Source organism: Arvicola amphibius, chromosome 7 (genome assembly GCF_903992535.2).
Source record: "Arvicola amphibius chromosome 7, mArvAmp1.2, whole genome shotgun sequence".
NCBI lineage: Eukaryota > Metazoa > Chordata > Mammalia > Rodentia > Cricetidae > Arvicola > Arvicola amphibius.
Window position 1 is genome coordinate 13,591,249 of NC_052053.1, and position 13,310 is coordinate 13,604,558.

General features: G+C 43.4%; 1 protein-coding gene across 2 annotated transcripts in view; it reads left to right on the forward strand.

Annotated features, from left to right (window-relative positions):
* Window positions 1-13,310, forward strand: part of Mettl8 (methyltransferase 8, methylcytidine) — a 74,075-nt gene that overhangs the window by 21,050 nt on the left and 39,715 nt on the right. For both annotated transcript variants that reach the window (XM_038336320.1, XM_038336322.1), the window contains exon 2: window positions 1,659-1,813. In XM_038336320.1, the coding sequence (XP_038192248.1) occupies window positions 1,671-1,813 (143 nt within the window). In that variant the 5' untranslated portion in view covers window positions 1,659-1,670. The remainder of the gene's footprint in view (window positions 1-1,658; window positions 1,814-13,310) is intronic.

Consider the following 13,310-nt stretch of genomic DNA (forward strand, 5'->3'; position numbering starts at 1 on the left):
TGTGTGGAGTGCTGACTGCAGAAAGAACAAAGACACATGATGGTAAAGGCCGCAGGAGGGCAACAAACCAAGAGCTGGGGCAGGTACTGGCTGCTGCTCCCTGATGGCGCTGGCCAGCCTTCACTGCTTGACTAAATCCCCACAGGAAGAACTTGAAAATCGTTGTGAAAGTATAGCGAGATGTTTTTAACATTCTGAAGTTCATTTTCAGCAGGATAGAAAGGGAGGGTGTTCACTCCTCCTGGTTTGATGCCTGTTGCCTTGGTGCCTGTTGTATACATGTCACCCAGCGCTGTTTCTAGGGGCTGGCTACAGTACTAGGCTGAGTGCTGTGAGTAGCACCTGAACCACCGAGCAGCAGTGCGGTGTACACCAAGACTGTCCTTTGAACACTTTCCCATAAAGGCTTGAGAGTGACATGTTCACCGGAATAAACTTACGATGGCATAGTCTTTACAATTTAAATTGCCAACTTAATTGTCAATATCACCTTCAAGTAATGATTCTTCTCTTGAGCTAAAATTGAAACATGCATGTTGTATGGCAAAATATACTTGCAACAGTATTATTGACTTTTTTTTTTGGTTTTTCAAGACAGGGTTTGGAGCCTGTCCTGGAACTAGCTTTTGTAGACCAAGGTGGCCTAAACGCATAGAGATTCACCCGCCTCCCGAGTGCTGGGATTAAAGGCATGTGCCACCACTGCCCAGCTTATAGACCATTCTTAAAAGTATACATGTATTAACTGCTGATTCGGGAGCATGGAAGGTTTTCCGTCATCTGGTATCTCTATGATTTCCTTTTTTAGAAGTAGGTCTGTAGTGAACCTTTTTTTTTTGTTAAATATATTTCTAAATACTTAATCTGAAAGGAATTTTGAATGGTATGTTTTCCTAATTTCTTTCTCTAAGAGTATATTTTTGTTATATGTGGAATCCGTTTTTTTAAAAATACTGATTTTTGTATTCTGCAGTTTTATCATAGGTGTTCATTAGGTCTAGGAGTTTTCTAGGGGACCCAATAGGATCTTTTAAGTAAAGAACCATGTTGTCTGCTAATAGGGATAGTTTGACTTCTTCTTTTCCTATTTTTATCTGTTTTATGCCTCCATCTTGTCGAATTGCTATAGTTCACACTTGGAGTACTCTATCAAATCAGGGAAGGGAGAGTGGACATCTTTGTCCTGGTCCTGATTTTAAGGAAATGCTCTCGGCTTGTCTCCATTTACTGTAACATTGACTATAGGTTTGTTGGGATAGCCTTAATTACTGTGGGACATGTTGCATCTATTCCTGAAATCTCCAGAATTTTTCTTATGAACGCATGTTGAAATTTATTAAATGACTTCTCAGCATCAATTGAAAGAATTATGTGGTTTCTGTCCTTAAGTTTATTTATATGCTGTATTATGTTTATTGAATTATTATGTTGAACCAACCTTGCCTTTTGGGATGATGCCCACTTGGTCATAATGTATAATCTTCTTATTGTTTCCCTAAATTTGGTTGGCAACTATTTTGTTGACAATTTTTGCATCTGTGTTCCTCAAAGAAATTCATCTGTGGTTTTCATTTTCTGTTGTGTCTTTACCTGGTCTCGGCAAACTGTTTTAATTAGTCCTTATTGACTAATTAGTTTACCTGTTTGTGACTTTGCAGGTCCTATTTAGCATGAATGTGATTTGGAGAAATTGTATTTGTCGTCTGAGGCAAGGGAAGGTGCCACACAGATGCCAGAGTGGTGTCCACCCGGTGGCCCCTCTGGGGTCACGGATTTTAACTGATCCAGCCAAAGTTTTTGAGCACAACATGTGGTGAGTTTCCCCCAGCATGCATTCATTCATTCATTCATTCATTCATTTATTATTTACTTATTTTTCTGGGGCACACATGCCACAGGGTACGCATGGAGGCCAGAGGACAGCTTTGGGAACTCTTTTCTCCTCACCCACCATGTAGGTTCTGGAGATCCAACTCTGATCAGGCTTAGCGGCAAGCACCTCTGCCCACTGAACCATCTCATTGGCCCAATTTTTACTTTTACATTTGATATTGTATATGTTTTTTAGATATATTTTCCACATTATTCCCAAGGAAGAATTTTATTTTTTGGTTTTTGAGGCAGAGTCTCTCTTTGTAGCCCTGGAACTCTCTATATAGACCAGGCTGGCCTTGAATTTAAGTGGCCACCTGCCTCTGCCTTCTGAGACCTAGGTAGGACTAGAGGCATGCACCACCACACCCGGCAAGGAAGGATTTTTTTTAAGTTGATGATCTAATCTAGGTTGTAGAAGTCCAGAAACCAGCATAATATGTTGCCAATTCTGAACTTGTTTGTAAATGGAAAGTGGCAGCTCCCTGGTACATCCGTTAGCCTTGGCATCCTTGCAGGCCCCCGGCCCCGACTAGCCAGTCTGTTGAAGGGGGTAAGGGAACAGGACTTTTAGGGACCCTTTTCCCGGTGGCCTTGTTGCTTTAACTTATCATCCTTCTGCCTCAGTCTCGTGAGTAGCTTGTATTATAGGCCTCAGCCGCCGGGCTAGAGCTCCTGGTGCCCCACAGGCCCTCTTCGTACGTATTTGTCAAGTGTACCTTCCGTCCCCTTTGCTCCTCAGCATGACCCTGCTTCATTCTTTGAGGAAGACCCTGCTACTGGGGAAGATGGGCGTTTATAAAGGCTGATAAGTGCAACACAGTGCTTCAAATTCCAAGGGCTGAGTTTTATAGACTGTCATATAAGCAACAACTTGGGGGGACAAAGGGGAGAAGAGGAGGGGGGAACTGTGGACTAGATGTAAAATAAATAACTAAGTTTCCAAAAAGAAACAACTTAGTAATGAGAAAGAATGGACATAGGAAAGGAACTTTTCTGTTTTGAGACAGTTTCACGTATCTCAAGAGGCGGATGTGACCTTGACCCCTTGACTTTCTTGCTCCCACATCCCAAGTGTTGGGATTGCAAGATGAGCCACCACATTCAGCTAGGAAGATTTCTCAAATTGGGAAAACCTGAAATTCAGATTATTTATTTTGCCTTCAGTGCTTGTAACAGTGTGTAACACAAAAGTATTTGTTGATAGCTGTGTGGTGGTATGGGTCTTTCTTCCCAGGAGATGGAGGCAGGTGGATCTCTGAGGCAGGCGTCTTTATAGCAAGTACCAGGTCTGCTTTTGTTTTTTTCTTTTTTAAGGCTCTTCCGGGAGATCAAGGACTCTGACCTCCAGAGTCTTTTCTCCAGCGAGGTTGGGATGATACAGGCAGAGGTGGGGTAGGAGCGAGGTTGCCCGTGGACTGGATTCAGCTGACGTTCAGGCAGCACACAGCCACGGGGAGGGAAGACACAAGGTCCTGTATTTGCTGATGGTGTCCTTGGCCGTGGGGGCTGTGAAGGAAGAACGAAGAGGAACTGGCAGTGTGAAGGGAACGGAAGAGTTTGATTTTGAAGTTTTGAACTTAGGTCACTGATAAAAATAGGTAAAGTCATAGTTTATTTTGGAAAGAAGATTATGTAGACATTTTAGATAAGCTTTGAAAAGACATTCAGCTTCAAATGTCCAAATACCATGCTGGACCATAGCCAAGAGCTGAGAAGCAACTAAAATGCCTTGGATCCAGATCCCGCTGCGGGGAAGATGATGTGTGTGACAGGCCTGAGGATGTAGCCCAGGAGGCTGCCAAGGGAGACTCAGCTCGCTGCACAGCCTGCTGTACAGCTGAGTTCTCTCCAGAGCTCCCTACCAAGGGCGCTCGTGGCTTCACGCACAGTGTGGAAAATCATCTCAGGACCAGTTAGTCTGAAGCAAAATCAGTGTTTATTCAGTAAAGTGTGGGGTGTATGAAGAACAAAAATAATACATGTTAGGGGTGGGTGTAGTGGCACACGCCTTTCATCCTAGAACTGAACAAACAGAGGCAACCAGGTCTCTGTGTGCTTGAGGCCAGCCTGGTCTACATAGTGAGTTCTGGGACAGCCTGAGCTACATAGCAAGACTCGATCTATAAATAAATAAAAAAATTAAAAAAAAAAATAAATAAATAAATACGTGTTGAGATTTAAGTGTTTGAAAAGGGAGAGAACAGGATAAGGTTAGAAAGAATGCCCCAGCCTTAAGAAAAAGGTGGTTGTACAAACCAGAAGTGAGTGCTGCCTTCTGTCTTGTGTTTTGACAAGATATACATATATACATATGTATGGTTTTCATGGCTTTTAGAGTTATATTGTTCAAGAAATTTAAAAGATTAAATTATCTTGTTTTGTTACACTTTTTGTGCTTTAAATTATTTTTTGTTATGACTATTTATATCTAAAGAACTTATCTTTAGTAGATGAGATTTTAAGGTGATTTATGAGGTCCGGGGTGCAGCACGGGGCTGGAGAGATGGTTTAGCAACGGTGCTGTGCCAAACCTGGTGACCTGAGTTGAGTCCTGGGACCCACACGGTGGAAAGAAAGCCGACTGGCACAGCTGTCCTCTGGCCTCCTCACATGTACTGTGGCACACAGAAAGTGCAAAACAGCCTAAAAATACATTTCCAAACCTAGGAACCATTTTAAAGGTTAAAAGCATTCTTCTTACCCATAGTCCACAGCAGATAAAGGCTTATGTTTTTACTATAAACGTGGTTCATACATTTTAGAAAAGAGATTATAGTCCTTTGCAGGTGGTCTGGAAGTTCTGGTCAATAGACTTAAACCAGATGCCAGGGTGAGGGGCCCTGCTCCTGCCTAGGAGTCCTTTCTTCTCCCTGTCTATTTGCTTCAGGCCTAGCCTAAGGAGCAGGGTCTGTAGACCTCCACATGTACATGTGCGCACACACACACACACACACACACACACACACACAGAGAGAGAGAGGGGGGGGGGGAGGCTGTAAGAATTTGTCCTTTACCTGGGGGGAGTTGGGAGGACCTTGGACTTAACATAGTGTAGGGAACCCTGATGGCTCTTTGGCCTGGAGAGGGAGGGAGTGGGGGTATGGGTGGACTGGAGGGAAGGGGGAGGAGGAGGGGAGGAGATGGAAATTTTTAATAAAAAAAAAAGTTTGTCCTTTGGCCTCCACATGTACATGTGCACACACACACACACACACACACACACAAATGTGCTGTAAGAGTTTGAAAAGTTAGCATAAAATAAAATTATCTCATGTTTATATTGAATTTCATGTTAAAGTGATTGACATGTTGGATATTTTGAGTTAAATGAAAAAGTTTATGAAAAATATTTTACCTGTTTTGTTTTATTATTTTTTTTTGCTTTGTTTTTCTGAGACAGAGTCTCATTATGTAGCTCCAGGTGACCTCAGCCTCCCCGGGGCTGGAATTAGAAGCTTCTTTTTTTTAATATTTATTTATTATGTATACAATATTCTGTCTGTATGTATGCCTGCAGGCCAGAAGAAGGCACCAGACCCCATTACAGATGGTTGTGAGCCACCATGTGGTTGCTGGGAATTGAACTCAGGACCTTTGGAAGAGCAGGCAATGCTCTTAACCTCTGAGCCATCTCTCCAGCCCTAGAAGCTTCTTTTCACTTACAGTTGTTTTGTATGTGTGTGTTGGTTACTTTTATTTATTTATTTTTATTTATTTATTTTTGTTAATTTTATTGGGGAGTTTGTGATAGGTTTTCACATTGTCAGGATGTCCAATTATAGCTCAGGCTGTCCTAGAACTTGCTAGTAGCTCAGATTAGCCCCAAACTCACAAGCAATCTTCCTACTTCAGCCTTCTGAGTAACAAGATTACAGGTGTGACACATACACATGATTTAAAAAGAAAAAAAAGTTAAGCAGAAAGCTTGAAATTGTGTGTGTGGGTTGTATTATATTTCTTGACAGTTCACCAAGGCAGACTAGCGCACCTTGACTGGCCGTTCCCAGAGTCTGCTCTTGACTCCTCTGAGAGAGCATGGACGCTCTTCCATGCAATGAGAACTCCAGAGGAACTCCTGGCCAGCAAGCACATGGCTTCTCATGAGTCTCTAACCGCTCTCTCTGCTGTGTGCTCCCTTCTCCATCTGCCGCCACTCTCCGCGGAGCCCGGGATCCTTGCTTGCCGGCTTGTACATCCAGCCTTATCATGGACTCTTGGGAATTCAGCAGCCGTTGGGCCTGGAGGGCCTGGAGAGTTAGTGTGTCTCTCAGCTAGAGATGTGGATCGTGGTCCAGGGCTCTCCGTCTGAGAAGCTCTAGGAGAACTCTCAGAGCTAGGGCCAGTGGCCCTGGAGCTAGCTAGCGGCTAGACGCCTCATTCAAGAGACATTTTAACATGAAGTTTCAGTGTTTAAAAGGTGAAAACACGGGCATGATGGTGCACACCCATAATCCCTGCACCTGGGAAGCCGAGGCAGGTGTACTGCTTTGAGTTAAAGGCCAGCCTGAGCTATATAGCAAAACCTTATCTCAAAAAACCAAGGCGAATGAGTGGGTGGATGGGTGTAAAAGCAAAGACTTTGAACAAAGCAGAGACCTAGGAAGGACGTCGGCACCTGCATGTCAGGAGAGGGTATTCAGTTCCATCATACATGGTTTGAAGCCACCCTGTGGTTGTTGGGAATTTAACACAGGACTCCTGGAAGCACTGCCAATGCTCTTAAGTGCTGAGCCATCTCTCCAGTGCCCCTGCCCCTTATTTTTAAAATTTATTTTTGGGCTAGTGGGATGGCTCAGCAGGTTAAGACACGTCCCACCAAACCTGGGAACCTGAGTTTAATTCCTGAGCCCCACATGGTGGAAGGAGAGAACTGACTACTGCAGGTTGTCTTCTGACTTCTTTATACCACACACACACACACACACACACGCACATACACACACACGCACACACACGCACGCACACCACACACACACACACACACACCACACACACACGCACACACGCGCGCGCACGCGCACACACACATTTATTATTGTTACTGTTATTTTGGTCTTTTGAGACGAAGTCTCACTGTGCAGCATGGAGTGGCTTCAAGTGCTGTCCTTCTGCTTCAGCCTCCTGAGTGCCATATTAGAACGGCTAGCACACCACACTCTGCTTGGTTTGGGCTTCTCAGAAGATTTATAAGTTTATTCTTTTTTCTCCAAGTCCACAGTTCTATCCAAAATCTCTCGTTTTTCTCCTTGTCTTCTTTAGGAATGTATTTTTTGTTTTGACGTTTGATTTTTAAAAAGATTTCTAGAAAAGTGCAATTTATTGCATGGATCGGTGTGTAAAGACAGTATACGTGCGTATAAACAAGATTGGGAATCAAATGATTAGTTTTACCCTCTGAGCTGTGCACCCATGGTTTCTGGGTTTTTTTTCCCCCGTTTCTGTTTCTAAATGTTGTTCAGACTAGCAGAATTGATTTCATGACTCCCCAGAGGGTTATGACCTTTAGTTAAGAAAACACCAAGCTAAGGCATTCTCAGAAGACTCAAGGTAAGACTTTGATGTTGCATCATGACCTGTTACATAAATCATGGGAATAATGGATCATTTCCAAAATCACAAGAGGTACAGATGGCAGGAGTTCTCTTCATTACATAATCTTCCTTATGTAATCACTGTGTTTACTATCTGAGTCCATACCCTGTTGCAGCCTCAGATCTTTAATACAGTTAATCAATAAATACTTCCTTTAGCTTCCTCTAGCCTGACTTACCACAAAAGACATTATCTAGACATGTAGAACACAGACGCAATAATTACCTAACTTTGAGAAGTCGCTTAATCCATCTTAAGCTCAGTTTCTTCATCTGTGAGATGGGATAATAGTAAAAACGTCCTATCTGGTATTGTAAGGTTAAATGATTCTATATAATGTAAAGTGTCTATATATAGGAAATAAGCAATATACCACCTAAGAATTAGCTATCTTATTAGTATTATGATCTCTGTATGTTTTACATGTATTTTTGGTTATGAGCTTAGCCTTTGATGGCTGAGCCATCTCTTCAGCCGTGTACACTTTATTTATACACTGTTTTCATGCTCATTGTTAGTCTGTATGATATTTTGCAGTGAGCCTAGTCAGCTCTGTTCTGTAGTTGTAATCCCTATATAATAGTGCCCAATAGCTATGTCTTAGTAGTAAATTGGTGTAAAACCAAAAGCTTATAACTAGGCTAAAAATGAATATGGTGGCCAAAGGTAGGCTCCATAGTCCACGAGATCTGAATTCCTACCCATGTCCGTCCCTGCTCATGGGCTTCGGAGTCTAGGAGATCTCAGTACATACCAGGTGTATATTGCTGCCCAGGTACATAAGCAGGTTCATTGCTGGGACTCTTCTGTTTAAAGGAAACAATTCAAGTGCAGCTCTTTAGCGGCCCTGACGAGGGCTCCCTAGAGGCATCCTGACCATCACTGTCAGGTGGAGAATGGAGATGCAGTTACGAATAAACAGCACAAGGGACCATGCACCATCATGGTGACTAACGCAGAGCAGAACCTCGGTTTATACGAGCAGGTGGACTTGGACCTGAGCTTTGAAGGATGAGGAGTGTCCAGATATTTCTTTCTTCCTTTTCTTTTTCAGGATTTAGATTTATTGTATGTGTATGAGTGTTTGTCTTTGTGTATATCTATATACCACATGCCTGTTACCCATAGAGGCTGGAGAAAAGTGTCAGATCTCCAGGAACTGGAGTTAACAGATGTTTGCGAGCCCTCACGTGGGTGCGGGGACCAACCTCAGGTCCTCTGGAAGAGCATCCAGTGCTCTTACCCACGGAGACATCTCGCCAGCCTGCTTAGTTAGGTGAGTGGCTTCCTGTACTGAGCAGGATGATGTAATGGAAGAAATGTCGTGTGACTCTGTGGTCGGATCCTGCCTGGAAAACGTGAAGTCTGGGTTCATTCCCCAGCAGTAAGGAAAGCAGGGAGGAAATAGTTAGGAAAATTAATTTGACTTTTCTTCAGTTATTTAACCATGGGATATGCTCTACCCTCACCATTGTTTGTGTGTGGATCCGCGTTCCATGCTAGACTAGGCTCTGCGGAGCAGCCGAGAGGCTCACTGTGCCCGTCCGGGTACAGAAGATCAGGTGAAAGAAAAAGCATTCCTCCTCAACAAGATGGGTGAGGATTAGTAAAAATCAAGCAGGGCTATACCAACAGCAGTCCCTAAAAGGCCATACATACAGGAAACTAGTGACTGAGGAGACTATAAATTATCAGTTCTTATGTGACTCAGAGGCATCCGACCTACCGACATCCCTGAGAAGTTGTCCTAGGCAGGACAGTTGATTGGCAGACTACAAGACTTTTTCCTGATACTCAACAGGGAATGGCAGAGGTTGAATGAATCCTTGAAAGTAAATGTTCTTAACTTCTTACAGGGCAACTTGTGACCTTAGCAAAACCCATCATTTTCAGGGCTCTGTGCTGAACTGAGGGGCCCAAAGCTCGGGAAATGCTCCTTTAGAAACAGAGCGTATCGTACCCTAACTAGGTAGGGAAGCATGGTTCAGGGCCTACATGAACCTTTAAACACTCACAGCACAGTGGCTGTTCAGATTTCAGCGTGGAGAAGGCCAGGGTGTGCTCTCCTCACGTGTTACACTGACAGGGGATCTTATGTCAGCCGCCTCAGCTGTGCCATCCAAATCCACCCCATGAATGTCAGAGTGGGTGGCGAAGGCACCAGTGGAAGGTAATCCCTGCTCTGCTCGGGATGATAGAGTGGGTGGCGAAGGCACCAGTGGAAGGCAGTGCCTGCTCTGCTCAGGCTCCAGGTGTTGCCACACCTACCCACCCCACCCCCAAAGCTGACAACATCACCGAAAGGCTAGCAACTGGAAAACCCTAAGTGTTAGAGGGGAGTTGACCATTTAGGACAAGCAGTCCCAGATTGGGGTGACACCTTCTACCTCTGCCCTGATCACCAAAACCCTCAAAGAAACTACTCAGTAGCAGTGAGAAGGGAAAAAAGATGTTAATCAGGGTGGGAAAAGCAGTTTTAATGTCAGCCTTGCCAGACAGATTTTATCTAGAGAATGCCCTGGAACATTAAAGAAATCCTAGGGATTGTCCGCTCTTGGGCTGCAGTGTTTAGTGTTGCTGCCTCATAACTTCATGGATGGCATCAGGAGTAGGCACTGGTGTGCTCAGCTGCTTGATAACCACAGAGAAAATTACTTCAATGAAAAAAAAAATCACTTGACCAAACAAGGAAAAAAAGCAGACTACAACCCCCATGAAGTCTGCCTGTTTCTCTGTGAAGTCTGCCGGGAGCCAACCCCTTACCCCAGTCATCCTCACTCCTCAGGCCACAGAATGGAGAAAAGCGAGTGTCCAGCCTCTGAAATGGACTTTCCCAGGAGAGATGGAAAGGTCTTTGGAAACAGTACACTGTCTAGGAAGTGTTACCTACAAAGTAAGGAAAAGAAAGGAGAGAGAAGAATGCAACATGTCATGTGAGTTAGTGTACACCTTCCAGTATTTCCTTACAGGAGTCGTGCATGCCTGGCCTTACACAGCAGGATTGTTCAGAACTGATCCATGTTGTTCGCTGTATCAGTAGTTTGTTCCTTTGTGTTGATGATCTCATAATTAGAATATGTTCTAAAGTTCTTGAAGTTTGATAATAAACATCAAGCGAATAAAACTGAGCAAAGACATCATCACTTTACCAAAGAAAACACTGTCCGGAAATAAGCTCACAGGAAGATGCTCATTATAACTAGTCATTAGAGGAATGCAAATTAGAGCCACAATGAAATGCAACTCATTAGAATAGCCAAAATTCAAAATACCAACCATACCAAGTGTTGGTGAGAATGGAAGGACTAGAACTTTCTACACTGCTGGAGGTAATAGGAAGTGACACAACCACTTTGGAATATAGCTTGGCATTTTCTTGAAAAGCTAAATGTGTACCCACTGTTGATACACAACTAAATGTGTACCCACTGTTGATACACAACTAAATGTGTACCCACTGTTGATACACAGCTAAATGTGTACCCACTGTTGATACACAGCTAAATGTGTACCCACTGTTGATACACAGCTAAATGTGTACCCACTGTTGATACACAGCTAAATGTGTACCCACTGTTGATACACAGCTAAATGTGTACCCACTGTTGATACACAGCTAAATGTGTACCCACTGTTGATACACAGCATGAGGCTGGAGAAATGGCCTCTCGGTTAGAGCATTTGCTGCCCTTCTAGAAAACCTGAGTTCAGTTCCCGGCACCGTGTCGAACAGCTTACAGCCATCTGTAACTCCAGCTCCAGAGGATACAACACGCTCTTCTGCCACACATGTGGCAAACATACATACACCTGAATAAAAAATTTTAAAAAGATATGCACAACATGCATGAACTTTAAATCCCTGTAGTGAGTAAAAGGCTTTATGGATGGAGAACGCAGTAGTCTCCCCCTCCCAGTTTTAGTTAGGTGTGGCTAGTTACAATTTAAACCTGTGTGTTTGAATTTTATTCACTGCAGTGCAGGGTACTTTCTGTCCTAGTCTAGGAAACACAAATTAATTTTTAGAGATAAACAGCAGATCAGTGAGTGCTCTTGAGGGCAGAGTGACCTGGTGAGAAGGAGAGAGAGGGAGATGAAGGAATTTTGTTTTGTTTTTCAGGTTTTCTCGTATTTATTTGAGGCATGATTCCATCATGGAGCTCAGGCTGGCCTCAAATGCTCACTTCGCCTACCTCGTTCCCCCGAGTTCTGGAGATGGTGGGCTGCACAAGCTACAGTTTATATGTATAGTGTTTGTAGAATTTGAATTTTAAGGAAAGAATGCCCCTTTCCTATTGGCTCTTCCTTATCTGCCTGGTCCATTGTATGTGATTTAGTATAGATTAGAACCCCTCAACAATTTTGGGTTTTACCCCATCATCCTGATCAGTGGTTCAGAGCTCAGCATCTCATATGTAACAGGATTCATTAGAATGTTTCATTAGAGAGATCAAGACTGCTGACCACCTCAGGCTGGCTCCCACCCCATTGTATTCCGATGTGGAGGCCTAAGATTTTTTTCATGTTATGTCTGTTAGTCATTTAGCCCTGAGGAAGAAACTGACTTGCTAATGACAGTCATCAGGATATATTGACGGCTGAAAAGAGAAGTGGGCATCCAGGAGTCAGTGATACAAATTAGCATAAATAGTGGAAAAGAAGGTTTAATTGAAAATAGTTCACTTATAGCTGATACACCTGTAACTGTTGCAGCGCATCCAGTCTGGGACTCACACTCCTGAACTAATTAACGTCTCTGAACTGACACTTCTTAGAGTTGATGACATCTTACTGTTGTAATTGGCGGAGGTTTTATTTCTTACAGGTACAGAAAATAATAGCATCTTAGTTTGATGAAGTAGAATAATTATAATTTCAAGTACTAATTTGAATACGGTTTTGAGAAGTATTAGTCTTCCTTGATTAATATAAAGCAGAAAGACACATACATCAGGATTTATATACAGAGTATTTGTTACCCTGTTAGAAAAGCAATAAGCCCTTTTGATACATGGGTAAATGGGCAGTGGATATAGAGAATTGAACTAGGAGGAAGTACCTGTGAGTACTGGGGGGAAATGTCAATAGTAAAAGAGATAACGGTTGACACAAGAAGATGCTTTTTAGATGGACACAGTGTCACATCCTGTCCTTCCCAACCACATGCTTTAACTAGGTGAGCTCCCTCCTGAGCCTCCATACCATTCCTGCACAGTGAGCACATCCGTCCCCCCTGGTAGGTTGGTTTTGTAGCCTCCTCATCTGCAGCTGGGCAAGATGGGTAATGGGTTTTCTCCCTCAGCTGCCCACACGACAGCTCCTCCTGGGTCTGTGCAGTCTGCCAGGCAAGGAGGGAATGTCCAGCTCTTTGTCTTGCTACCAAGGTGGGTGCTGACTTTATTCAGCCTAGGTTGACTATGTGAGAAGCCAAGACCACTGGCTGTGTTGTTTGGGGGTTGCTGAGGCCTCCTGACCAACTCCGAGAATATCCCACACCTGGCATGGGGATTTTATTTGATCACCCATGGCTTCTGGGATTGTCATTGTTCAGCTCTGCAGGACACCTCCATTCAAACCCTCTCTCTATATGTGCACACACGGAACATATATGTGCATATACATGCTAAGGGTAGTGGGCGTCATGTGACTTCTTTGCACTTCCTTAATTTTATAAATTACAATTTTGTTTAGTCATTTTTTTTATTTTGTCTCTCTGCTCCTTTTCTCCCACTTTGATCTGAATCAACTTAGTGCTTTGTGTTCCCTCTAGTGACTCTTTAGCGGTTTGTTTTTTTCATAATTTTAGGGGTTATTCTAGGCCAATAGTTTGAAACACTTTAGTC